Genomic DNA, 26,027 nt, shown 5'->3' on the forward strand with positions numbered 1-26,027 from the left:
AACTTAAATAAAAATGTGTGTAAAAGACACCCAGAGTGTATGAGTAGCTGGTTTTGTTATCTTTAGTGCATGTACAAATCCAAATTAAGAATTATTCTCTTCATTTGCAACAATAACTTTAAAGGAGTGTTCTGTTTAAATGCTCACCATCATCTTGTGGTATGTTTCATGTGTCGTCATTCCACTGAATTTGCTCAAGGTATCTTGTTTCTTGTAGCTGTAACATTTAAGTACTAAATGTATCCTGTGTTAACATTGTGAACAGAGCCCTGGATATAACATGATCATGGAGCCCCAAAATGTCTTTTTTACAAAATGGTGAATTAATTGTCTCTTATACCACAGTATCCATAGCACATGGTCACTTTGCAGCTGTTGCCAGCTCATCCAGCAGCTGTCCTGAGTTTCATCAGACTGGGATGAGAGGGGCATGCATTGGCTTCTAAGATGAGCTGTTTTACTGAGGCTTAGTGGTTGCATGGCAGAAAGACATTGGGAGAATATAGACTGCACTTGGGCTGTAGCACTGGGAGATCTGGGAGTGGAGCCTGCCACTTGGGCTCTTGAGAACCACCAGACTGGAGCACTTTTCTTGTGCAGCTCAGTAGCTCTGCCTGGCAGCCACATTTATCTCCTGTGGAGTTGTTAAGCTTTGCAAAAGTGGAGCTCTGCCATGATGGAGCTTAGCATCTACCACTTTCTGCTACCCCCAGGTGTTTCTGTCCATCTTTCTCCCTACTGGCTACGTTCTCCTTCAGTAGCTCCTCTACTCCATTGTTGCCCAGCTTTAGTGGGCAGCATGCGCTCTGTGAGTATGCGCATCAATTCACTTAACAGAGTCTCTTGTTACCAAGCCCTCATAGGCCACATGCATGGTCAGATCTCCACTTGGAAAGAGTACCAGGATATCCAGTGCCCATGACCATGTTTGTGCTATGAGAAATGGTCTTAGTTAAGCTCAATGCATTTTGTGTTCTACTGAATGCGTAGCCCATATCTTCCTGCTGGATCAGGAATGTGCATTGTCCTTCTCAGAAAGAAAAGAGGTAACTTCTTGATCCTGATAAATGCTAGTGTTAGTGATGCTCTAAAGAAACAACGAACACACCAGCCGTCATTTGACGGCAGGTACTGGCACAAACCACAGGATACCAGATAGTTGTGTTTAGCGCATCACGGAGCTTGGACATGACCTATCAGGCTAGTACTATGGCTCAGTGTCACCACCAGTTGTATGGGAGAACCTGGGACTGTGCATGGCAACTCTGGGTCCCTTAGCAGCCGAGCTGCTGTGGCTTACAGCTATGACACCAACAGCCAGCATACAAAGCATGCTGCTCACACCCTGTCTTCCATCATCTCGTTGGTTCTTCTAGTGCGACCTCAATAACCATTTCAGGCCCGAGTTTCCCCCCCCCCCCCCCCCCCCCGAAAATATCCGGCTCTGCAGTGCTTCGCCCTTCTTGTTGTAGCACCAACAAAACCTATTAAGTTTGCTGCTTCTTTTAAGAGAGTACACAGCAGCTTCTTAATTTAACTGGAGTTGACAAATCCTCCCCTTAAGTCAAAGCACTGAGTTGGTTTGTGGTAAAAGTAAAACAAGTTTATTAACAAAAGGACATAGATTTAAGTGATACCAAGTATAAGGATAAAAATGGTTGCAAACAAAAGTAAAAATATGCTTCTCAGAATAAAACTCAACAAACTGGAGTCTTTTGTTCAAAGAAGTTTTTCTCACCAGTTATTGTTCCAGCATTGCTGGCCAGGATCCACCACATGGAGCTCAAAGTGCTTGGTTTCTTTGACTTCTCAGGCAAAGGACGCCAAAATGGCTTTTTTCTCTCTGCTTGTTTTTTCAGTCAGGTTCAGCTTGCTATGTCCACAGGGAGCTGATGCCACATTAATTGTTGTAGTCTCCTGCTGTTGAGATAGTTAAGAGGCTATCTCCACGCACTTGTTAGTGTGATGGCTTTGTGTACCTTCTGTGTAAAGCTACTTTCATTGTCTCCCCTTTCTCAATTTACATTGGAGACCTGTTCAAGCAGGCAGGATCATGTTCCTTTGTCAAGGGTGGGGCAACTTCAGCTTTGCTTGCCAAACACATTTTGAGGACATATCTCCAGCACATATTTATAGCTTTTCATATATATCACATGTATATACACCACATAATAATATTAATGACTAGCATGTCACCCGTTCACATATGGTACCTTAAGGGACACCTTTTTAGATACAGATTATGATAACAGTGAGTAGGGTACACTTAGCTGGTCAGACCAGCTGAGACCCATTGCTAGATACTGGGGAGACCCCTGTCCTCTGGCTTTGGGATGCTCTTAGGGTCACACAGAGCAACAGTGAAAGAGCTCAGAAAAACCTCTGAAATGTTTCTTCCTAGTGTTGCTGCATGACATGACTTGGCCCCTTGGATTATCCATATGTAGTGATTATATACTGATACTTGAATAATCTGGCTTGAGTGGGTGCTGGGTGATTTAAGGATCAGTCTTTGATGTGACTGGTAGGGGATTTCCCAGGTACACAGTGTCTAGCCATGTTACTTGACACGTGAGTAACATATGATTACACTTGTACATGGTATTGCGGCATGGCCTGTCTGAAGAGTTGCCATTTTAGATCTTATAACTGAGTTAGGACAAAAGGAATAAGATATCACTATGTCCAAATGTCCTCCTGAAATAAATGGCTGTCCTTGATAGACCCAGGGGAGAGGTGTAGCTGAAACCTTCCCATTTCCCCCTCCACTAAAGAGATCCTTATAAAACAGGGCATCTATCCAAACCACTGCTAGTGGGTCCAGAAAAACAACCATGAGGGTTTTTCAAAAACCCAAACTATTCTGTGTTGCCTGGTTTGCTTTGACATGTCAGTGACCTAACATCGAACCTTTATCAGGAAGAGAGGGGAAAACCCTTTAGTCTTCAAAATGAGCAGATTCAGATAAAATGGGAACTGGATCAGACTCTTACACGCGCTTACACAGACACGCTTACACACACACTATTTAGTTTTGCAAAACCAGAATCCATCCTCCCTCAAACCCCTGTTTTGTTCATAACCACTTATTATAAATTTCACTCAGAGGCTTGCTGAAAGAACACTTTGTGAGCAAAGTGCTAATGGCTCCAGAAAAAGCTGTCACTTCAGAGATACTGTAGCTTAACCTTTGCATAGTGTAAATGTGACACTTGTCTTACAGAGCTGTAAATGGCAATACAAGGTGCAATGGGGTGGAGGATCAGGCCCAATAACGCTAATCTACCACAGCTGAGAATTAGATTTAGGGAGAGAATGTAGTTTAGTGGCTCTTAAACTGTATGTTCCCTTTGACAGGGACTGTGTTTTGTACAGGGCCAAACACACTGTCATCACTTAACAAATCATTGGTGAGAGCTGAGGTCTGATGTGGGAGATCTGCAGGTATTCCCAGCTCTGCAGCTGACATGCTGTGTGACCTTGTGTGAATCTCTAATCTCTGCCAAAGCGTAAAAATAGTAAACTGTGAATGTTTTCCTACATTAGCAGAGCTTTAAGATTTTCTGATAGTGTGCTATAGAATTGAAAATAGTTCTCCCTATGATCATTGTGTAACAATATTAATAGTATTATAGTAATACTCTCCTCCTCCCAGCCCCCAAGCTCCCTGGCGTGGCCACTGTCTCTGCTGTCTGCAGCAGAAGCCCAAGCCCAAGGTGATACTGTTAATAATTGTTCTTTACATTGCAAAGATTTTATTATTTTATTTTCATAACTCTCTTCCAAACATCCGTGTGACTAGAGTGTCACTAGCATAATATTTTAACTGTCAAAACTGTGGCCACCGTGAATTTGCTGGGGCCGCGTGCACAGCCACAGCAAAAATTCATTTGAGAACCAGTAACATCTGTCACTCTGCACGTTCAGTGTGAGGCAGAACCTCTCTTCAGCGTAGGTTTGTTTTGAAACCATAGGCCTTTCTGGAGAGGCAGGAAAACTTCAATAGTTTTTCCCCAGCAGTTGTGCAGCAGTAGGTTCTTGCCAAAGTATTCTTCAAAGATAATGTTATCCTCCTGCAGAGTGGTACTTCAGAGTTTAAGTGGTGCCTAGCCCTCGGGCTGGCCGCTCTGTACAGGGATGAATTTCACCCCAAGTGCAAAGTAATCCTCCTATACACAGGGGTGGCTCACTACATAAAGTTCAGATCTGGATCCAAATTTCTCCTAGAACGTTGAGTGTTTGGGTTCAGGCCCATCTCACAATTGATCATTATTTATTCTCTTCGTTGGATTTTCAAAAATAGTGCCAGTGACCATTTCCCTCCTCCCTTCAATTCCTCACTTCTCTTCTTATTTTGAAAAGATTTGTTTGAACATGGCTAGAAAACGGAATCCCAATAAATAATTTGTAAAGAAATTGCATCCATTTAATGTACTTTAAATGTGAATGTAAAGAAGCAAGGGATCTGTATGTATCAGTTACAGTAATTGATAAAGCCCATCTATCTGGAGTGTAATGGGTTCCATTTTTAAAGTGCAGGGGGTGAGGAAATTAGATTTTGATAAATGTCAGACATGTTTGTTGTCCTTTTTCCTTGAAACTGAGCTGGCTGAAGTCCACTGTCTCTCAACCAGATTTATTATGGATTGGATACATTCCATCTCGCAGTAGGAATGTGCTTATTAGAAAAAAAAATCACTACAGAAAGCATAAAAGCTTTAATATTCAGCCGCTTGATGTACTAATTGGTATAGTTATAAAAGCCTAGTATTGTATTACATCAAATCTAAAGCTGACGTAGAATGACACAGAAAACTTAAAAATGATAAACATGAGTGGGGTTTGGGGTTTTTTTTGTTTTGTCAAAATTCTGAGGACATAGTCTTCATGGAAGGGAGATGGGTTGAGGAAAGTCAGCCTTTCCTCTTGGGTAGTATGGTGGAAGTAAGCAATGGACCTGTTTTATATTGAATGTGCTTGTATTTATTATTGAATTCATTTCCACAAATGTTTGTGCATTTCAGAATTGTCTTATAAGGAGGACTTTGTCCAGCAAACTTCTATTCAGCTCTATCCTGGAGTAAACAGAATTTTTGGTGCTTTATTCATAAAACAAAGTTTGACCTGTAACTTTTTTTGCTTTCATGGTTATTAAATACTAGAACTATTCTGTTTTGAAAATTTTGCATTTCAGAAAAACACAACTTTCTGTTTTAAAAATAGAAACCAAAACTGTTTTGGAGGGGGAAATGAGGGGCAAAGCATCATCATACTGCATCTTTGCCATTTGTTTATTTTTTGCTGTTGATAACTAATGAAGGACAGATAACATGTTTGTTACAGATTCTATCTGATCTGTAACAACCCTGCTCCTCTTGTGCAGGAGCTCTCTTGAGAAGTGACTAATCCATCATGATCTGAAGATGGTTTTATGACTAAATGCACTGGGTCCCAGGCTGAGACCACAATACTTATCCACTTATTGGATAGCTAAACATCACCACAGGTGGTACCTTTGGCTGAAAAACCAAAGACTCAGTGGGCATGAAAACTTCCAGGTCAGGGTTGACATGCATGGGCATCATAGCATGAAGATGCTTTCAGAGTTACCGTGGGGCTACAAAGAGGATTTTCGTTTCCAGGGCTGTCAATTTTGGCATCTTTCCTGAGCATTACATTCACTTGTGAAAAGCATGCATGTCTGCTGTGCAATGAAAATCTTGTTTATTGTACTCAGTACACTGGAGAAACTGTTCAAGACTATTTAATCCATTGAGAATACTGTTTTGATCATGTTAATGTAAACCTGGGTTATTTTACCACACAAGTTTCAGACTAGCAGCCGCGTTAGTCTGTATCCACAAAAAGAAAAGGAGGACTTGTGGCACCTTAGAGACTAACACATTTATTTGAGCATAAGCTTTTGTGAGCTACGGCTCACTTCATCGGAATGCATCCAATGAAGTGAGCTGTAGCTCACAAAAGCTTATGCTCAGATAAATGTGTTAGTCTCTGAGGTGCCACAAGTCCTCCTGTTCTTTTTACCACACAAGAAATTCCTCTTGAGAACCTGACTTTTCAGGAATATGTTTGGTGAAAAATGTTGATTCCCCTCGTTACCAATTTCACCCCTTTTTCTTTCAGTTTTTCCCACTGTCTTGATTTCTGACTCTGTATTGAATGCATTATATGGATATTTTGGTGAACCATAGTTTGGGACGTGTTCGGCATGTTATCCAGGAGATGGATGTGGCAAGATATTCCTGTAACTTGTCATGTTCTAGGTGTATGTAGGCCCTCAGTTCATGAGCAGTACTTCAAATACAGAGATGACTGTATAGGACTTTTGATACTGGATGTTTAGAAACCTAAAAAGTGCATTTAAAAATAGCCATTGGCTTATATATATGAAAAGATCCAGAGAAAATGTCTATAGGGCACTAATGGCTTTTAAGATCTCTGCAAATACAAAATGAGCCAAGCTGGTACCAAACTGTCACATAGAAAAACCATCTTTGGGCATATACTGCTGGAGGCTGGAACAATCACGAGGAAAATGAAATATGCTGGCTTTCTACTGTTTCAGCTTCTAGTTCTAATTTTTTTAATGTCTAAGCAGCTGTCCCTATAAACTAAATTAAGACACATGGCACAGTGCCTCTGCCACAGCCTGATGGTTAAGTTGTAATCAGCATGTGGTAATTAAAACATACATCTGGCTCAAGTAGCAGATCGAGAGTCAGTATTTACTTTCAGATATTCTCATTAGCTAGGAGCTTTATTTAATAGCACCCTAGTGCAAACTGGCCTGACCATTCTTACCAGCACAGGGGGTTCAAACTATAACCCCCTCCCCCGCCCTACCTGTGAAGCTTGCACTCCAGGGAAAGGCCTGTGGTGTTCTACAGGCATCCCACTTGGAAAAGGCAGCCTTCAATTACAATTGGGGCACAATAGGAGATCGCTTTGGAGTGAGTTGAGTCAATGCATCCTCCAGATGTCTTGGCTGTACCCGCTTCCCAACCAACACTAGCCATTCCTGGGGCAGTGGTTGCTGGCTCTGAATCACTTGCTTAATACTTGTAGGTACCTTACATCATTGTGGTATCTTGAGTACTCTAATCACAGAAATATCTTCTCCTGGCATCTAGCTTCAGGCCCTGCTGTTTGGCTCTGTTTCTCCTTCTTCTCCAGTTAATGAAACTTCAGTCTGTGAGTTTCTTTTCTCAATAATCCTTCCCTTTGGGGAATCTGGTTTAGTTACCAAGTTAGAAACACAGATCTTCCATCCAGCCTTCCTAGCTGGCTCAAAGCTTTTGGTGCAGGGTTCTTAGTCCTGTCTCTACTGAGGCTTTCCTTCTAACAAGTTTGCTGCCCCTCCAGCCTTCTTAGCTGACTCTTGCTTCGTGCAAGCTTGGCCTCCCCAAGCCCTCAGCCCGGGAACTACTGAGAATCTCTGTGGAGCAACTTAGACAACTTGCTGCTTCCTGGAGTGTCTTCCCTTAGTGCCCATGCCCTGTCCCTTACGTCTCAACAAGTCTGGTTCTGAGTCATATGCTCTGTCTGTCATGTGACCCTTTGTGACTGAAAGCACCCCAGATTCACACCCTTGTAATAATCTTTGTATAAAATATGCCTTGTGAGGTATCATTTGAAAACTAATAACTTACTGGTGAACAATATCATGGTGAAATGTAGGTAGCAACATGATATGCCTCTCAATTTACATACAAGTAGTAAATGGGATCCTTGAAATGGCAGGAGATCAGGCAAATCTGCATTTCAGCAAGCACAGGTGAGAAGAAGGAGCATGGAGCCAACTTCATCACCTCCAGGTCACCATTTGTACTATTTGAATAAACTTTGATTTGAGGAGTAACCTTCCGAAGAATCCACTTCAAAGGGTGACTGGGTTATAAAAGTGAGGGGCAAATATACCCTAGATCACACACGCACATGCATACGCACGCGCGCACACACACACACGACAAAGGAACCAGCCCTTTCCCTTTGGGGGGAGATCCTGACCTGAGAAGTTGGTCAGCCATGTTGCTGGGAACATGTGGTACAGATATTACCTTGAACAATTCTAGCTTGTTAAGTTTTAGCTACTAGAAGTTTAATCTTTTTGTCTTGTAACCATTTCTGACTTTAATACCTGATACTTCAATTCAGTTAAAATCCTATCTTGTTTTATTTTTTAAACTGACCTGTTGGTAACTCTAGTTACAGTAGCAGACTGTTGAATATTGATTCCTTATAGGGGCAACAGACCTTTAATATCTGCACTGCCCAGGGCTGGGCAGTGCAGAACACCTGTTTGGGGAAAATTCTGGGCTGGGAGCATGTTGGGATCACTCTGCAAGTAGTAACCAAGGCTCGTAGAAGCCAGAGTGTGGCTGGAGTGTTGCTGACAGGCTACTGGGGTCAGAGCAGCAGGACCAGGGCTGCAGCTATACACAGACATTTGAGGATGTGACCTGCATGTTGTTTGTGAGTGGCCCAGGTTGGGAGTATATCACCAGAGCATTGTGAGGCACCCATGGTTGCGGGGCAGGTGGTGACACAACCCTTCACTGATCTGGATTGCATCCCAGAATGTGATACCCTTGTACATATTCTTTCTGTCTGAGGAGGTGGGTTAAACATAAGCTGCAACCCAGTCTCCTTAAATGGCTAGTTCACCTTGCGGCAGTCTTGGACAAAGATGGAGTGGACCCAGCACGTGAAGGTCATCTTATCACTTGAAAAGGCCTAATATATGTATCTGGATGTTGCTTACTAATCCTCTTCTTCTGCAATAGGGCCCTTCAGAGTAGGCCTAACAACAAAAGGCAAAAAACAAACAAACAAACAAACCTGTCATTAACTTGCACGGATCTGGATTCCGCCCAAGACACATTTACGCAAAACTATGGAAATCTGTATCCAACACTCAACCACCACAGGTCTGGAATTTGTCTTGAGATCACTCTGTAACATGTAGAAAGATGTCAAAATTTATTATTTGTAATGGTAGTGTCTTCGCTTGAGTTGATGTGTAGTGACAGCTCTGGATCTATGCAATCTGTGATAACATTTGCCTCTATGCAACCACATTCAACGCTTTCTGCCAGTCACACAGATTGCTAATTGTCTGATTATGTAATTTCTTGCCTGCAGTCCTGTCTGATTCTGGTGCCAACAGGTATAGAGTTCCTTAATTGCCCTCTAATGCTCTGTTCTTGGAAAGTTGCCCTTTGACTCCACCTCCTGGCTCTCTGGATTAATAGGAGTGGTCTCCAGAACCCCAGATTTGATTGATTGATTAGGCAGGGAGGAGCAGTTAACCGTAATTTTTCAGGGATGAAATATAGAAGGCTGCTCTGCAGGGCCCAAGGTATGTGGACATGATTATGGGTGGAAGCAGGTATGCGTTGCCTCCTACTTTTGCACTGAGCCCTATGAAAGATAGAGGTGGCCCTGTTTGTATGGGAAGGCTTTTAAAAACAAAACAAAACTCCAAACCCAAGATTAAATATTGGGGGGAGGAGGGGAGGGACAGGACCCCTTCTTTAGTGAAGTTTCCATTAACAGAACTATGTCTTGCCTCTCTGTTTTGCATGTTACTGTAGAACAGAGGCAGCCAAAATGCATGGCTGCTTGCCGTGGCAAAAAGCCCTGAAAACAGAACTAGCCCTTAAACAGCCCAAGAGAGAAGCTTGAAGACCTGCTGCATTTGTGTAGGAATGAAAGAGGATGTGTGGAGGAATGTGGTCAAAGATACAGGGAGTGGTGGGGGCAGGGGGGAAGTAATGAGCCAGAAGGAAGGAAATCAGCAAGAAGTGATAGCAGAGGAGAAGAACAAGGACAGAAAAACCTTGGAGTACAGGAACTTGGGAGTGAAGAATGAAGGAAAGGAGAGGTACCAAAGAAATGAGAGGGTGAAAGGCGGCTGCATACGTGGGGGAGGACACGTGTCCCAGGATGTAGCAGAATTTGGTGACCCAGACCTTGATGCTCTATTTCTTAGGAACCCAGTTTGTTCAATTTCCAGAATGAACACTGCTTTGAGAGTGTCTGTGCCCCGCCCCAGTTCAGCAAGGCCAGTGTCTCCATGTAGAAACTTGATGGTTTTTTGTTTGTTACAGTTTTTTTGGAAGTTAATTGAGACAGCAGACTAACTATAAATGTGTAACCACAGAACAGGCTCTGGGTGTGGGAGGATTGGAAGTTTGGTGTCCTGCCTTCTGTAATCCCATGCTATGTGTATATTTAGTCGCTCTCCCTGCCTGTGACTTGAGTTCTTGTGAGCTTCTATTCTTGTGCCAGGGTAGCATTGCACGGAGTCACAAGTTAGTTGGTCTGTTTCACTCTAGCTTATGTTCCAGATCCATGTGGTGTTGTATTCGGTATCTTAAATAATGCCACACCTGCAGTTTCACGTATAACAAGCTTCTCCTTCATTTGTGCCCGTTCCCCTTCTGCACATTGTGCCTACATCAAAAAGACCTCCATGCTGTAGAGGCAAAGAAAGAAATTCAGTATCAATCAGTGGCACATGGCCATTGTAGCAGTGTGCATGGAAGTTATGAAACAAATTACAGTCCTTGCATAATAGCCAAATTTTGAACATTAACCCACCTGTTTTACATTTATTTTAAAAATACCACAAGGATCCAACCCTTCCTTTATATTTAAAAGTCATAGAAGACTGAGGAATATTAAGCACTGTGTTTGAAGCAGGTACACATCTCACACTAAATCTTAAACCAGCTAAACAAAAAAACCCCACTGCTCGTGGCTGGAGACCTTTTTACGTGCAGCATTTCAGCCTGAAATATCTCTGAGGTTAATCTGAAGATAGGTCAGAATAGATGTGTTAATGTGTGCACAAGACAAGTTCCAGCTTCTGGGTCTGAGCCTTCTGCCCTAAGTGCATGGAACTCCCAGTAAACTCAGTGGAGTTCCATGTGCAGAGGTTCTCAGTCCTTTATATCTAAAAGGCCAGTAGGCCCACATCTGTGTTACAATACAGGTCTGGTGGTTTAGTGTGGCCACAAATGCATCATAACTGGCATCCCCCACCTTCATCCCCAAATATAAGGGAGAATCCCTGTTTGCTGTAGAGCAGCTCTGTGCCACTCTGTCACAGCCCTGATGTAGGGATAATGGTCAGGGAAGAGTGGGTGTGGCTGAAGCACCTCTGCCCTCTGGCTATTCCCAGCCACCAGAACAACCCCTTTGGAGCCATGGTAGCTTGAACACAGGTTACAACAGCACTGAGGCTGCTGTAACTTACATGAGGGATCACCCCTCTGCCTTGGATCCTGTGCTGATTGCAGTTTGATAGGACCCAAGAAGGGGCCAGTGTGTTACCTACTGTCACATGATACTGGAGGAATGTAACTAGATGTAAGTTTTGAATAGCCAGTACAGTTGAACTGCATGGGAATTAGAGGGTCGTCTTCTTAGATGTAGGTCCAACAGCTTGCTTCACACGAGCTTGAGAAAAAAGATGAGATTGTATTTGCTGTATTCTAATATTTGTTTTCTGTAAAGTTCTTGAAATTGTGAGACTATCAGACTTGCAAAAACGTACAGACAAGGTGGGTGAGGTAATATATTTGATATCTTTTATCACCCATCTTGCCTCTCTAATATCCTGGGACCAATACAGCTTCAACAACACTGCAAAAACAGAGCATTTCCTTATTTGTATTCAGTTGTAACTCAGCAAACTGAGTCTGCTGGGTTTGTTATAGTTTGCCAAGCGTACTTGAAATGATGGTGTTCAGCATGACGACTCATCATCACTCTGTTTAATTTAAATATTGCACATTCCTGTTCACGTCTGTTTCTGTGATGTGTGTGTCAGTCATGTTGGAACTCGCTCATTTCTTCTAAAAATGTTTAAGTTGCCGTATTACGGAGATCCAGGACCTAAATGAAACGGAGAACTTCATGACACACTCAGTGTCTCTTCCACATTTCCTAATGGCTGGTAACTTGCGCTAGTGTAATATAATGAACAAGCTTCTCTGAATACCAAATACTCTGTTGAAGAGGATCAGGGCTTTGTGGAATAACTCCTTTTTTCTATTAGCTATAGTTCCTGTAGCGTGTTATCAACCCTATCTTCACCTTTTATGGATTTTTCACTTACAAGCTTCTTTTGGCACAGGTGGCACAAAGGGGATGGCTGTAGCTGGATAGCCTATATGTAGGATAGCTGGCTGTAGTACAGTCAGTGGAGATGGCTTCAGTACCAGCCACTCTTGCCTCCTACTCCAACATAGGGAGAATATTGGGGAAGAAAGAACATGTCGGGGCATGGTGGAGGAGATCTCTACTATACTGGCCCTCCGCTGGCATAAAGTGCTTTGCACCAGTGTTGTAAGTTAGACCGGTCTCTTGGCTGCTCTGAGCTTGGAGCAGGCGTGGGGAAACCATAACTAGATTTCTGACACCTCCGCTCCATGCTTCCCCTGTCATTAAGCAGCACTCAGACCCAGGGAAGAATTGAGCCCACAATTTACAGAAATACAAAGAGCTCATTAACACAAGGCATTAGACATCAATAATCAGTAAAGATGCAGATATTTAAGAAAACTAAATTGATTGATTTGTATCTTTTCCCTTAGTAGATAGAGGCCAAGTCAGAATCTCCATCTCCATGGGTGATAGACAAGAAAACTTTGTGACTAGGAGGTGCAGAAATAGGGAATGCCAGCTCTCTGCCAGCTCTTTCACTCCAGGCCACAGGAAGCCTTTTTTTGTAGCGCTGAGGGATTAGCATGGGAGAGGGCCTGGAGCTGACATGCATAATGGGCACGTTCTAACCCTTTGTAGTATCTGCACAAAAGATAGTGACTCTTGCTACTCACTTCCACACATACCCCCTCTGTGCTTTGGAGCCCCCTGAAGGGATTCTGGGATCTGAGATTGGCAGGACCTGGTGGGATGGTGGACATCTGCTTTCTGTCTTACTAACAGTTACCTGACTCCTTCTTTTTTCTTTTTTCTTTTTTTTTTTTATTTAAACTAATGCCTGTTGTGATTTGATTAATGTTTTTAATGGTGGAACCTAAATGAGATTCTAAACTACTTCCCTTTAAACAGGTTGATGCAATGAAGAAAGCACTGGAAAGTCTTAACCTCAACATTGTAGAGATGACAGATGAAAATGCAACCTTAGATGGTGGAGATGTCTTATTTACAGGTACAGTATTAAAGTGAATTTGTATTTGGGTTTTTTTTTCTGGACTGCATGGAAAATTTAACACTATCTGGTCTCTATTAATAAATATTATACTTTATACTAGTGTAAAGATTTTATTAGGTCATTTGCTTACCAAATGGCAGCACGGCACTTTAGTTTGAGAGCTGTCTTTTGAATGCAAAATTTCCTAATGCAGAATAATGGAAGTAGCAGTAGACACAATACAAATCATGTGTATTTAAGCCTTAATCAATTCACCTAGCTTGTAAAGTATTACCAATAAAGAAAAGGCTTTCAGCAGTCAAGTTATTTTCATCATTTCATATTTTTTATTACTGGCAGCCATGTTTGCACAGACCTGTTTGCGGGAATCATAAAAGCTTCATTCAGACGTAATTGTGGTTGGTTCATTGAGTAAACACTGGATAGTGCATTTGTAGTTTATGAGGAAAGTAGACTTGCTTGCCAGATGTCATGTGGAAGAGAAATGGTGTTGCCACTCAAGTTATATGCATGAACAAATTCAAAGAGGAAGATACCGATGCTGATTTTTACATAGTTAAACCCATTATGTATCTTCTCGCATTGGCTGGGTATACATTTGCCCATTGCCTGAGATAAATGAAGCTGTTTATTTTGATCACCATCACAATAGACAGGTTGCTTGCCTTACTCACAAAGGGAACAAGATTGTTTCAGACTAAGCAAACCAAAAAAATAAGGCATTTCTACTATGTTACAGATCCCAGTATCTGTTTCCTTAGCACCTTGAAGATAGCTGTGTCTTTTTATGACTGAGGTTTAAAATCCAAGAATGGGAGAAATCTCAGAAGAGGAACAGAAGGTCAATCGGTGACTTACTAATCCAGCACAGCTGTTCTCTCCATTTATCCTGTGACCACTGCAGAGTTTTAGAGGAAAGGGAGCTGTTCGTGTGTATAATTTACAGTGATTATCATTCTTCACCAGAAAAAGAATTTAATTAGACTCAACATCCAATTGCAAGTTGCATTTTTTTTAAAAAGCTACATTTCTAGTTAGTTTGTTACTAGACTTTTTTTTAGCCATAGTTAAGTCTCATATTGATAATTGTGAAGGACTTTATATTACATCTCCATCTCAAATTTGGCCTTTATATTACATCTCCATCTCAAAATGTGTGTGTTCTGATTATTAGATATGGTTGGTGTCCATGTATTTTTCAGCCATTCAAATAAAAAAAATCATTAATTTTGTCTTTACTATTCTTTGCAATCTTTTCATTTCAGGCAGGGAATTTTTTGTGGGTCTGTCAAAACGGACAAATCAACGTGGTGCAGAAATTCTGGCTGACACTTTTAAGGTTTGTACACTTGTTCTGCAATAAGACATTCTGCTTTCTGTGGCCAGACAAAGGGGTTAAACTACAGCCCACTGAACCAAGTACATTAGCCAAAATGTTCAGAAATGGGTATCTAAAGTCAGGCTCCGAAAGTATCTCTATTTAGATTCCTAGGTAGTGGCCTGAATTACAAAAAGGCAGAGAAGCCAACAGATCCATCAAAGTCACAGATCTTCAAAAGGGGACAAAGGAAATGTGGAGTCAAGTCAGTTCTGACTGGACTAAGACTGTAAGTAGGGTAATGCCAGGTCACTACTACTTGCTACTATCTTAGGCCTCCCATTCCTCCTCTAGAGAAGCTCAACAATATGCATGAACGTGTTTTCACTTGGGTTCCTGACAGGTTTTTATATAAGTAATATTTAAACATTTAACAGATTTATTTTCAGGTGCACAAGTAGTGAAAACTGCAGTAGTTCTGTATTTTTTCTTGATGCACAAGACAGCCCAGAGGGGCATGTCACAGTTGACTGTAGCCAGTTTACCTCAGGACCTGCAGATGAGTTTATTTACGGAGGAGCTAAAATGTGTCATTGGATTACTCAGTGCAGTTATGGAACTGGTACTGATTTAAAGTATTTACTGTGCACCTTCTTCATTTCTACATAGGATTATGCTGTCTCCACAGTCCCTGTTTATGACTCTTTGCATCTGAAGAGTTTTTGTAGCATGGCTGGACCAAACCTGATTGCCATTGGTTCGACTGAAGCTGCACAAAAAGCCCTCAAGGTAAAATGCATAGGAAAATGACCCGAGATAGGTGACTAATTTTACTTTTATCTTAAGACAAGAACACCTGAGTTTAAAATAGATGTAGTGTCAGTACAAGAGGGAAATAAATACACCTCAGAGAATCCCACATGAGCAAAATGCAGGGAATATTATTCATTAATTACGTAGGGAAAGTTTTATGCTAATCTAGTTTTAATTATCTAAAGTAGCTTCCAGAGTTTCTACAAGCTTGATCTGGTGATAGGGGATGTATTTTGTTCGTTTGTTGCATAGGATGGGGAATAAGTGGAAATGAAGGTTGAGACTTAGGCAGGGAAAGAGTTGTCTAGGTTCATTAACTTTGGATTCTTATCTCTTGATGCATAAAATTCAGTGAAAGGATTTGAGGAAGGAGTGAATATGGTCAGAGCAGTAGGATAAGATTTCTTTTTTTTTTTTTTTTTTCTTTTTTTAAGCGGGAACATGGAAGCAATTGGAGAGAAGACTGGGTAGATTTTAGAAATGTCAGGGGGAGAAGTAAAAGGATTGAGAGCTTGGATGTGAGGAGAGAAGGTTAAGGAGGAATGGAAAATAACCCCAAGGATGTGAGCTGAAATAACAAGGAGGATGGTGAAGTTTCTGAGATGGAAGAGAGAAAGTTGAATAGCTGGGAGCATGCAGCCCTCTCCAGGAGGTGTGAGATGAAGAAAATAAGGAAGACGGGTTGAAGGGAAAGGGAAGATACAGGCTCTACTTTCAATAATTCCACATTGTGCTGACATGTAGCTTTAGGATATGGGCAGAGTACAGTAGGAGCAGGAAACAGGCAAATGTGCTAAACCAAATACCCGAGAGAAGGGACAGTGTTGGATTTCTGGCCCCTTTTCTCAAAGGGGACACTAGTAACTCTTACCAACCTGAAAAAGCCTTCTGCCTTGAAGTTTTTAACGTGAACATTTATTGCTGATTCTGCCTTGCTATCATAGAGTAAAGTGAAGTCCAAGATCTAGGATGAACCCACTGCCAGAAGAGTAAGGTGGCTAGTTTCACCTCCAGAGAGTGTCAAAGTCTTCCACATGAACTCCTTATGCAATTATCATCCTGAGACTCCAGTGCCCACCCTAGGGAGGCTCTCCATCACAAGCTGGACATTAAAAGGTCTTTTGTCTTCTGTCTAGAGTAGACTAAAGCACTAACAGCTCTCCCCTCCCCCCCTTTTTAATGTGACATTTATATGTACAGTCAAGTCATGTTCAAAAGAATTGTAGCTAAATGGGCATCTGACAGCGTTTCTCATTCTTCTTCCTTATCAGGAATGACTTTTCAAGGTCACCAAAAGGTTCATTTTGTTCAGTAACAGTAGCCAGTGTGTTCCCAAATGTACAGCCTATTATTGTACTGGTTCTCTTGCAAATAATGAATCCAGGCTTTGCTTGTCAGTACTAAAAAATCTACTTCCCGTTTGAGAGTAATGTGGTGATTGTTACTAACCCGTGCAATTACAAAATGTTGTAACTCAGCTCTGTCTCGCCTTTTGGGGAGGAACAGGAAGGTGAAAGAGATTCTCTTTGTTTAATTGTATTAGTAAAGAAATCTTAATCTTTCTCTGATTAAAATGTGGCTTATTGTTTTAGATATATAAGGTTTTTGTATATATTATTATTATTATTTATTATAACCATAAAACTTATTTTGAAAATTAAAGAATATTTATGTAGTGACAGTGATAGTGCCAGAGGCTTCTGATCAGGATCAGGGCCCTATTGTGCTGGCCAGAAGATGGAGCAACTCTGAGATAAACATAGCTCCTATCCCAAAGAGTTTACAGTCTAGGGCTCTGATTATGCAAAGACTGCTTAGCTTCGATGGCACTCATGCATAAAGTTAAACAGGTGCATAAGTCTCTGGTTCAGAGCTATGGACTGTAAGCTCTTTGGGGTAGGAACCATGATTATTTCAGAGTTGTGCCATGTTCTAAGTCTTTGCAGGATCAGGGCCTGAGAGACTCTCAGGAGCTCCAGGTGCCCCTTAACCCCAGCAATACCAACATCTGCTCACCCAACAACCACGCAGCTTCCCATTCAGACTCCCCCATCCCACACACACACCCGCCTACCTACCTACCTACCTTAGCCTGAGGTGCCAAATCTGGGAACCTCTGGGACCTACGCCCTGCTATCACTCCGAGCAGGGGGTGTGACTGCAAGCCTAAGTTCATGCTTTTAAGCAAATTCTTCTTTGTTTGCATAAAATGTCACATGGAACAGGAAAAAAACATGCAAAACTGGTATCAATGTGAAATAATGTATTTGGCCCTCAGGCTGAACGACTGGACGCAGGCCTATTAGGACATGTTCTGTTTAACTTAAAAATGATATTTTTTAGCTACGAGTAGTGACTGCTAATAACAGTCCACACCTACCTGCAGCTCCACACCCCCTTTCGCTTTCTGTGAAACCAAATGAAAATGGCTTCGGTTGCAGTGCATTGACACTCCTGATTCTGTATCCCAGACAGTCTAGCCTACATGAAGTGCTGTGTAAATTCCCCAGTGTGAGTTGATCTGTATGCCCTGTCCCAAATAATCAGGCTCAAACTCCAAAGGCATCACAAGCAGCAGCCTGATAAATCGTGCAGATACTCAGCCACAATAAAATACTTCTTTGCACCATTTATAAACACTAACAAAATTCAAGCACAGTACTGTTTTCTGACTCAAGCCAAGACTAATTTGAGTGCTCTTCAGTTTGATTAAAGCCATTTGCACAGCTCTGCTAATCATATTGCAGTGCATCAATTTAGCTATTGAAGCCAAAATATATTTGTGGATAAGAGGATAAATAAATTGAGGTTGTAAAGTACCAGCCGTGTAAATATTACGAGCAGTTCAGATACAGCAAAATGCAGAGCATTCCTAATAAGAAAGGATGATGCATTGTCAAGCTTTTTAGAGGGTACTAGCAAGGTAACCGAACATTAAAAAAAAACAAAAAAACAAACACTGAAAAATACCTTTTTAAATTGTTGACCATGTTGGTTTGCATGGTGTTTTTTTGGTATTCGAGATTTAGAAGTATATACATCTCTGTATAAGGGTCAGCGTTAATGAGACATATGCACATGTAACTCCACTCCATTAACCAAGGTTAGAATATACTCCTAAAGGATTGGGACATAAAGAAGTTCGTACAAGTATTGCTGATAAGAAAACTCAGTGTTTCATAGGACAAAATGTTACTTGTGTGCAGCTTAAATAATCATTGCCGCAAACTTAAGTTGAACTGAAAACATCTGAACTAAGGGAAAAGTTTTCAAACCTAGGTCCTGAAGTTGTTAGGCAACTCGGTCCTGTTAGAGACACCTGAATTAAGGATACTATCCTGAAAGGTGCTGAATCCCTCTGAGGTTTCAAGGGCCCAATTCCCAGTGTTACTTCAATGGGAGTTGTAGCTCCTGTTGACTTCAGTAGGAGTCATGAGCGCTCAGCACATCTGAAAACCAGGCCGCCTTTGAAGCAAGTCCTGCAGGGTGCTGTGGATGGACCCAAAGTTAATTGGAATAAATGAAGATTTTCCATTTACTTCAGTGGGCTTTGGATCAGGCCCTGGAAGGTAATTTTCCATGGAAGTGCCATTGGAAGCTGAGGGTGCTCAGCACCTCACAGAAGCAGTGAGCGCATTTTAGGATCAGGCCCTTGGTTAGCTGCTTAAATGTGGATTTATTTCACCAAATTTATTTTAAAACAAAACCCCAAAAAAGTATACCCTGAGCACCTATCCCATAAATAAGAATATACAATAGAATCATATAAAGAACTGCCCATATCTAAGTAAATACCCATCAAACTCTTTTTCAAAAAGCCAAGGAATTTTATTTTATTTTATTTTATTTTTTGCAGAATGTCTGAAAGTTTATCACCAAGCTCTGCACCAAGGGGTGGGGGAGTCTCTCTGTAAAAATTTTGGCCTAAAGTACTGAATGAATTGGTCCTAGTGCTTGCAACTAACAAATTGGGTATTATTTATTCAAGTCATTTATTGTTGATAAATAATAAATGTAGTGATTTTGAAACAGGAATATCTGAGTTCAGTCTCGCCTTTCCAGGATGCTATGTAGTTACATACAAAAAAACAGTTAAAAGAAAGTTAAGTTTACAAAATCAGGCACCGAAGGGTTCTGTCCCCTTGTGCATCATAACAGTATTGCCCTCATCACATAGGTGATCTGTGGCATACCCAGAAGTAGAATGCAAGCCTCCTGGGTTCCAGCCCTGTGCTTTAACACACAACATCCTCATCTTACAACCCTCTGTCTCCTTCACTGTCCAGCCTGTGCACTGGGTGAGACAGTGTTCCTGTGGAACAAGTAGTCAGTGATAGCATATCATCATCCGTATGCAGAAGAAAGCCAAATTAAGATTCTAGAGAAACCTTACTTCTAGAATTTCTAACTTGCGAGTTGCCTGACTTTCCAACTTGCACACTCCTTTTATATAGGTTTGGTTTTTTTTTAATGTGGATTCCTAGGTTTTTAATTAACAGACTGAAAAACCAGAAATATCCTATGGAAACATGTTGACTCTCTTTGAGTCATCAGCAGGATCTGACCCCAGAACTTCCAGATCCACAATACAGACATCTACCAACAGATAGCAGTAGTAGACTGTTATTCTGTATGGACCAATGATTAGAGAGGGATATGAAACACATTTTATCAACATTGTGGAATATTGGGAGTCAGGATTCCTGGGTTTGAGAGCAGTCTCTGAAGGAGAGCATACTGTAGTAGTAAAGACTTTAACCAGCCACCTGCTTAGATTTGGCATGTTCATTCTGAAAGCCAGTGTGGCTAAGTGGATGAAATTTGTGTCCGTCATAATTAGGCTTGGAAGAATTAGATTTTCATCAGTTAATGTCGGTAAATCTCTTTCACTGTACCCACACAAACTGATGAAAAAATATTTCCATCAATAATAGAAATTTACAGTTAGGAAACGTTTTAAAAAATGCAGCTCGAGCTTATTAGTCTGATTTAAGAATATTTACTCTGTGTGTTTTGATATGTGACGTTGGCAATTTGTGTTTTAACAGTTATAAAGCTTTACCATTTTGAATCTCAATATCTATCATGAAATAACTGTCTTACGACCCATAGCTCCCCACAGCTGAGAATTTATATTGATAAAAGTAGAAAGTCTTAAAAATAAACGTCAATATTGTCCATTGAAATTAAAAATTGAATTCCGCCAAACCTAGTCAGATTAGAGACCTGGGTTCCATTCCCAGCCACACTAGAGGTGACCATCCCTTTGGTGTCATGTAAAATGTGCGGAAAGTGTATTTGCTTCCCTCTTAAAGGTAAGGGTCTGACGCCTTGCTCAATAAGGTCTCTGCAAAGAATTATTAATACTCAGTAAGGAGAAGACCCAAGACTAGAACTCTTGGCTTCTAACCCACCACTACATTCACCATGCTAGTGTAATGCTGATAGACCCTGGTTGTTGGCAGACTGGATCGAACCCGGGACCTCTGGAGCTTAGTGCATGAGCTTCTGCAGCATGAGCTAAAAGCCAACTGGCTGTTACCGAAGGCTGTAGAGCACTCATCATCTCTCTCTAAGTGGTCTCGATGCCACTAGCCAGGACAGAATACCACTCCCAGGAGGTATGTGGGTTTCACAAGAGTGGTAGGGTTCCTGCTGTGACCCATCCTGAGCTCAGGCTATGTGCGGGGCTCAGACTATGCTCAGTATAGGTGAGACTTTAGCAGTAAGTTTCTAAAAAGTTCTGAACGTAGGCAAATAGAAATTTTAAAAGGCTTTTAATTTTGCCAAATCTTGTTGAATTTTCATCAGTAAAAAGCACCTCTTTGACTCGAGCACCAGCCCTTTGCCAACTTTCAAATTGTTCCTCCAGAATATGGGGGCACTAAAGATAGTCCGAGAAATGTTTTGAAAAAAGTTTAACCTATTTCTCAGAAATGGCCAAAATGTTTTCATTGAAACTTTTTAAAATAAATATTCACTCTGAGGCAAAAAACAAGCATGGCGTGTTCTGTCTAAATGGTTAATGTTTGGCAAAGTTACAAACAACTGAAAAGGCAGGGGTGCTAGAACAATTTGTATAATGGGGTTGCAGAGAGCCATTGAACAAAACTGTAAATTCTGTATATAATGGAAACCACTTCAAGCCAGGGGGTTTTGCCACACCCCCAGCATCCCCAGTTCCAGCACCTATGTGAAAAGGGGGGCTTATAACTAAGTGTTAGGCCAATTTAGCTATAGGCATTATTACCAGCTCTACCTAGAATATCCTTCCTTCAGTCTTGCAATTAAAGTTGCCACTGTGGTCTTCGTAGGTTACTGACACCCAGAGCTAAAAGGTTTTTAAAGGCTAGCTTATTCCATCTGATACATGGCACCGCATAGCGCAATCAATCCACTACTCCTCTTGTATCCATATTGGTGAAGGGCAATGTAGTCCCCTAGGCTCCTATTTAAGTGCCTAGCTATGACAGCCCTGAATGTCATTTCTTTATCTTGATGGTTTGCTTTCTAAACCACTCTTTTTCACTCTCGAAATCCAATCCTGCAAGCAAAATGATTGAGCTGTGTTTGAGCATCTGTGGCAGTGCAATTGGTTTCATTTGAGTTAAGGATGCGAAGGTAAGCAAATAAAATGGCTTATTTTTTGTTAGTTGGAAAGTGATCTTTTGAGCTGTGCTATGCTTCCACTTCATACTGGATGCTTTATACCTCTAGCAACAATCTTGTTGGAGGGACAGTATCTTTTTCTGGTTTTTGTATAGTAAAACATGTATTTTGGCAACTTTTAAAAATTAATTAAACCATCTGAGTGGTGCATACTATAATTTATCATAACCATAGTGCTGCCTGTGTGTAGTGCTGCATGTGAGCTATGAAATGGCTGTATAGGCTTTAGGATAATAAAACACATGCTCGAAGCAGACAATAAATCAGAAGTGACATTTTGACCACAAGATCATCTTCAGGCTCTGTAAAATAGAACATGGTTATTTGGGCTACAATTGGAAAGTGAGACTGTAAGAAATTGAATGAAAAAGGAATGGTAGAAATTAACTGCAAAACCTGTCATTGCCTGAAGTCTCCCGCAGCTAAAGTATTAGCCTCCTCTTGCTCTGTCCTGCACTATTTTCAGCATGCATTTCTTTCCTCCTTTCTGTCAATCCTGTTTTATAGTATGTATATTGAGTATGTGCTGTAGCTGTCAAGGGGATCAAGAAAGGAAAAGCAAGGTCTTTTGCCCCTTCAGGGGGGCCAGGATTTCACCCTATATATTGCCCCTGCCTGCCCATCCGCCCCCCATCCACACTCTTCCCTGTGTCTTTTGAGCCTGATCCTTTGCTACTGAGGTCAATGAGAACTTGCCTTCAATGGTGCTGATTCAGGCCCTTTGCTAGTGTGTGCCTTGGCATTGAGGTGTAAGGAGTATTATCTTGGTGTTTTTGCTCTCTCAGACACACATTTAACAATCAGCTGAGTCTTGCTGAGGCAATAGTTGAATTGACACTTGGCTGATGTAATCCAGTGAAGATCTCATTAGCCATTGGAACAATTGCTAGGCAGGATCAATGCAGAAACAGAGGCATAGTTAATTCCTTTTATGTGCTCCTTTCGCTCCCTTCTCAGACATGCCAAAATTCTGAGAAAGCTGTGTGTGTTCAGTTTGCCTAGCCAACCAGCAAATCTGTAGGTAGGCTAGAGCAGTGGTTTTCAACCTTTTTTCATTTAAAGACCCCTTAAAAATTTTCAAATGGAGATGCGGACCCCTCTGGAAATCTGTTGTCTGTATGTATAGTTGAATTCTGTTCAGTCAGGTTTCAGTCTTAAGTCTTTCATGGACCGCTTAGACATGGTCTGCGGACCCCCAGGTTCAGAACCCTTGGCTTAGAGGATCCGTAACTCTGCAGGACTGCATCACAGTGAAATAGCAGCCTTCCCATATGACATACTTCTGTGCTTTCTGTGATGGGCAGAGACTAAGTGAGTTTTATTGGTGGAGTTCCAGTGGCAGAGGGAAACTCACTTGTGTTCAAGCCCTTTCTGCTCTCTTTTTGGACACTTGCTGGCAGTTCCTTACGAGTTCATTGCTACACAAAGTGCTCCCAATCATAGCCTTGGCAATGTCAAACATATGCCAGCAAATGGTCCTACTGTATTTTTTGGCAACCTCCAATAGCGATGTTCTTGTCCACAGGGATTTAGGCTGCCCTCTGTATAGACTCTGTAGCATCAGGCCAAAGTCTACATAGAGTTAGTAAAAGGTATCATTCTCAAGTCATTTACGTCAAGCTCCTGGTACTGCGTCATGCCACCACTCGGTGAACTGGGTCCTGATCCAAAATAGACACTTTACATGGGCAAGGTTTGTTATCGTAAGGCTGGTAAAGCAAACACTGATGTCAAACCACTTGACACACTTCTCCTCCTGGAGCAGTGTCCAATGCCCTGTGCTGGCAGTCTGGGGTTCTACTCACTGTATTAAGTTTTCCCACTCCATCCATTCTCTTATGAAATTAACTACCAGTGTAAAGAGCTGTCATATTGCCTCCATGATGAGATCTTGCTGGGGTTCATGCTGGGAATGGGGGTGATGCAAACTGGACCTGGGGAATTTGTGAAATTTGCACAAAACTATCCAAAAGCTGAAAAACTTTGTAAATGGTTCCATAAGTATGGGCAGCCATTTTGGAATTTTACCTAAGTCGTTCTCAGCAATTGTGCTGAGCACTATAGAGAACAAGCGTTTCAGGAGTCAAGAACGCACTGGTGCAACCTTGATTGTGTAGTTTGTGGACGTGACAAAATGTCTGTTATGAACAGGATTGCCGTGTGGAGATGCTAAACTGTTGCAAAGATGAGACTGCCAACGATTTAATGCAGTTGAGCCTGTAACTGTTTGTTTCTTCCCTAAAGGGACTCAGAATGAATGTGGAACAACTGACCTCTGTGCTTCAGAACTAATTCTTGGTAACCAGGAATATAACCTAGAATCTGAATGTATTAGAATATGTGGTAGTGGAATTGGAAGAACTCTGGAAGAACTCTTTCCTTCCTAAATACAAGATGCTCATAACATCTTTAGCTTGTCTAATTCCGACTCTCCCATTCTGTAACTTCACTGGTACATGGGAATGGGATTGATCATTCATCATCTTAACTCCTGTTCAAGAATGCTATTACAAATGCAGCTCAGTGCACAGTTCTGATACCGGTCAGGAGAGGCTTGCTAAAACCTCACATAAGGAAGGAAGTAGAGAGAAAAGTCTGTTCCAAGCAACTTGATGCTTGGTCTTTATTCAAAGCCAAGATTTCAGAGTAGTGCTTTCATAGACTTTGGAGTAAATTGTTATAACATTGACAAAATTTCCCTATTTCTTATGATTTACTGTCTTTCGTTTATATTAGGTGCACATCTCCTGTGTAGCTGCTAGGGCTTCTGCAACATGCCATTATTGAAAAGCAGAATACTGTTATCAACCACCATAGCAGAGTTACACTCAACTGTGTAAATACTAAGAAATTCCTAGCTATGAGTTATGTAAGTGCCTGCAGAACAGGGCCCCCAAGTGGCAACTTAATACTTCTGTATTCTGCTAGAATAGCCAATACCTCCTGGAAAATATTAAGAACAATTTTATTTTAGATAAAAATCTTCTAATACTGTCTTTCTAGTCTCTTATTTTTAGTAATAAAGATGTTTGTGTAAAAAAACCAGCGCCTCTTATTCCTTGAGCATTAATCACTTATGCCTCCTCTTATTCCCCACATGAAGTCATAATTCTCTATTTACGATATTGCAGTGGGTTGCTGTGGAAATGATCACAAATATTAACAGCCCAAAGAGGATGACTTCAGGTAGGGAATAAGCAGCAAGTGCAGATGAATGCTGACTTTTGTGTAAATGTAGCATTGAAGAATGAGCTTAGTGAAACAGAGAGAACAACAGATGATCTGCTTCGGAATATAACTGGGAAAAAATAGTTCCATGAGACATCTGCTGTTCTAAACCTTGCTGATAGAATTTTGTGAATTCAGCCTGATTTTTCTCAAAGACTTTCCTTTAGCTTATAGTTATTGACTCTGGGCCTGATCTTACAAGGTACTGTGCATCTTCAACTTCTCTTGGTGTCCCACTGCTTTGGGAAGTGTGGGCACTCAGCATCTCATAGCGTTGGGCTCTCATTGTGTATCAGAATGCACACTACTTTAAAAAAAAAAAATCACCAGTAGTTAAGACAGTACAATATTTAGAACCTCTTTAAAATATAGAGATGTGTCTTTTCTGAACTATCTGTTGTATTAAACTTTGTGTATGTGACTGAATTTACTTAGTTGTAATTGACTATACATTTTAAAGGATTATAAAGTACCAGTTGCTGTAGAATCTAGTAGTCAGGAGGACATACACTTCCATACACTAATTAACCTGCAGAATGATTGGGAACAGCAAGACTTCTTATTTTTTAAAGTCCTAGACGAGGTCAGTATGGGACCCCTTTAAATGTGCACTTGTGACCAACAGGGAGCAGGGAGCCTGTCAGCCTGTAAGAGTAAAGACAGAGGCTATAATGATTGAGGGAGTTGTCACCTTGCTTTCCGTAAATAGGAAACTTTGTTCTGTTGTTTTTCTGCTCCTTTGCTTTCCTTTTTTTTCAGGGCATCAGCTTCCCTTCTCTCCATAAGTTCCTGTTC

At 41.3% G+C, this 26,027-nt stretch overlaps 1 protein-coding gene across 1 annotated transcript in view; it reads left to right on the plus strand.

The window, feature by feature from the left end:
* Nucleotides 1-26,027, plus strand: part of DDAH1 (dimethylarginine dimethylaminohydrolase 1) — a 95,175-nt gene that overhangs the window by 53,371 nt on the left and 15,777 nt on the right. Inside the window, exons 2-4 of the mRNA XM_074961393.1 lie at nucleotides 13,102-13,201; nucleotides 14,470-14,543; nucleotides 15,192-15,311. Of these exons, the coding sequence (XP_074817494.1) occupies nucleotides 13,102-13,201; nucleotides 14,470-14,543; nucleotides 15,192-15,311 (294 nt within the window). The remainder of the gene's footprint in view (nucleotides 1-13,101; nucleotides 13,202-14,469; nucleotides 14,544-15,191; nucleotides 15,312-26,027) is intronic.

The sequence above is a fragment of the Natator depressus genome, chromosome 8 (genome assembly GCF_965152275.1).
Source record: "Natator depressus isolate rNatDep1 chromosome 8, rNatDep2.hap1, whole genome shotgun sequence".
NCBI lineage: Eukaryota > Metazoa > Chordata > Testudines > Cheloniidae > Natator > Natator depressus.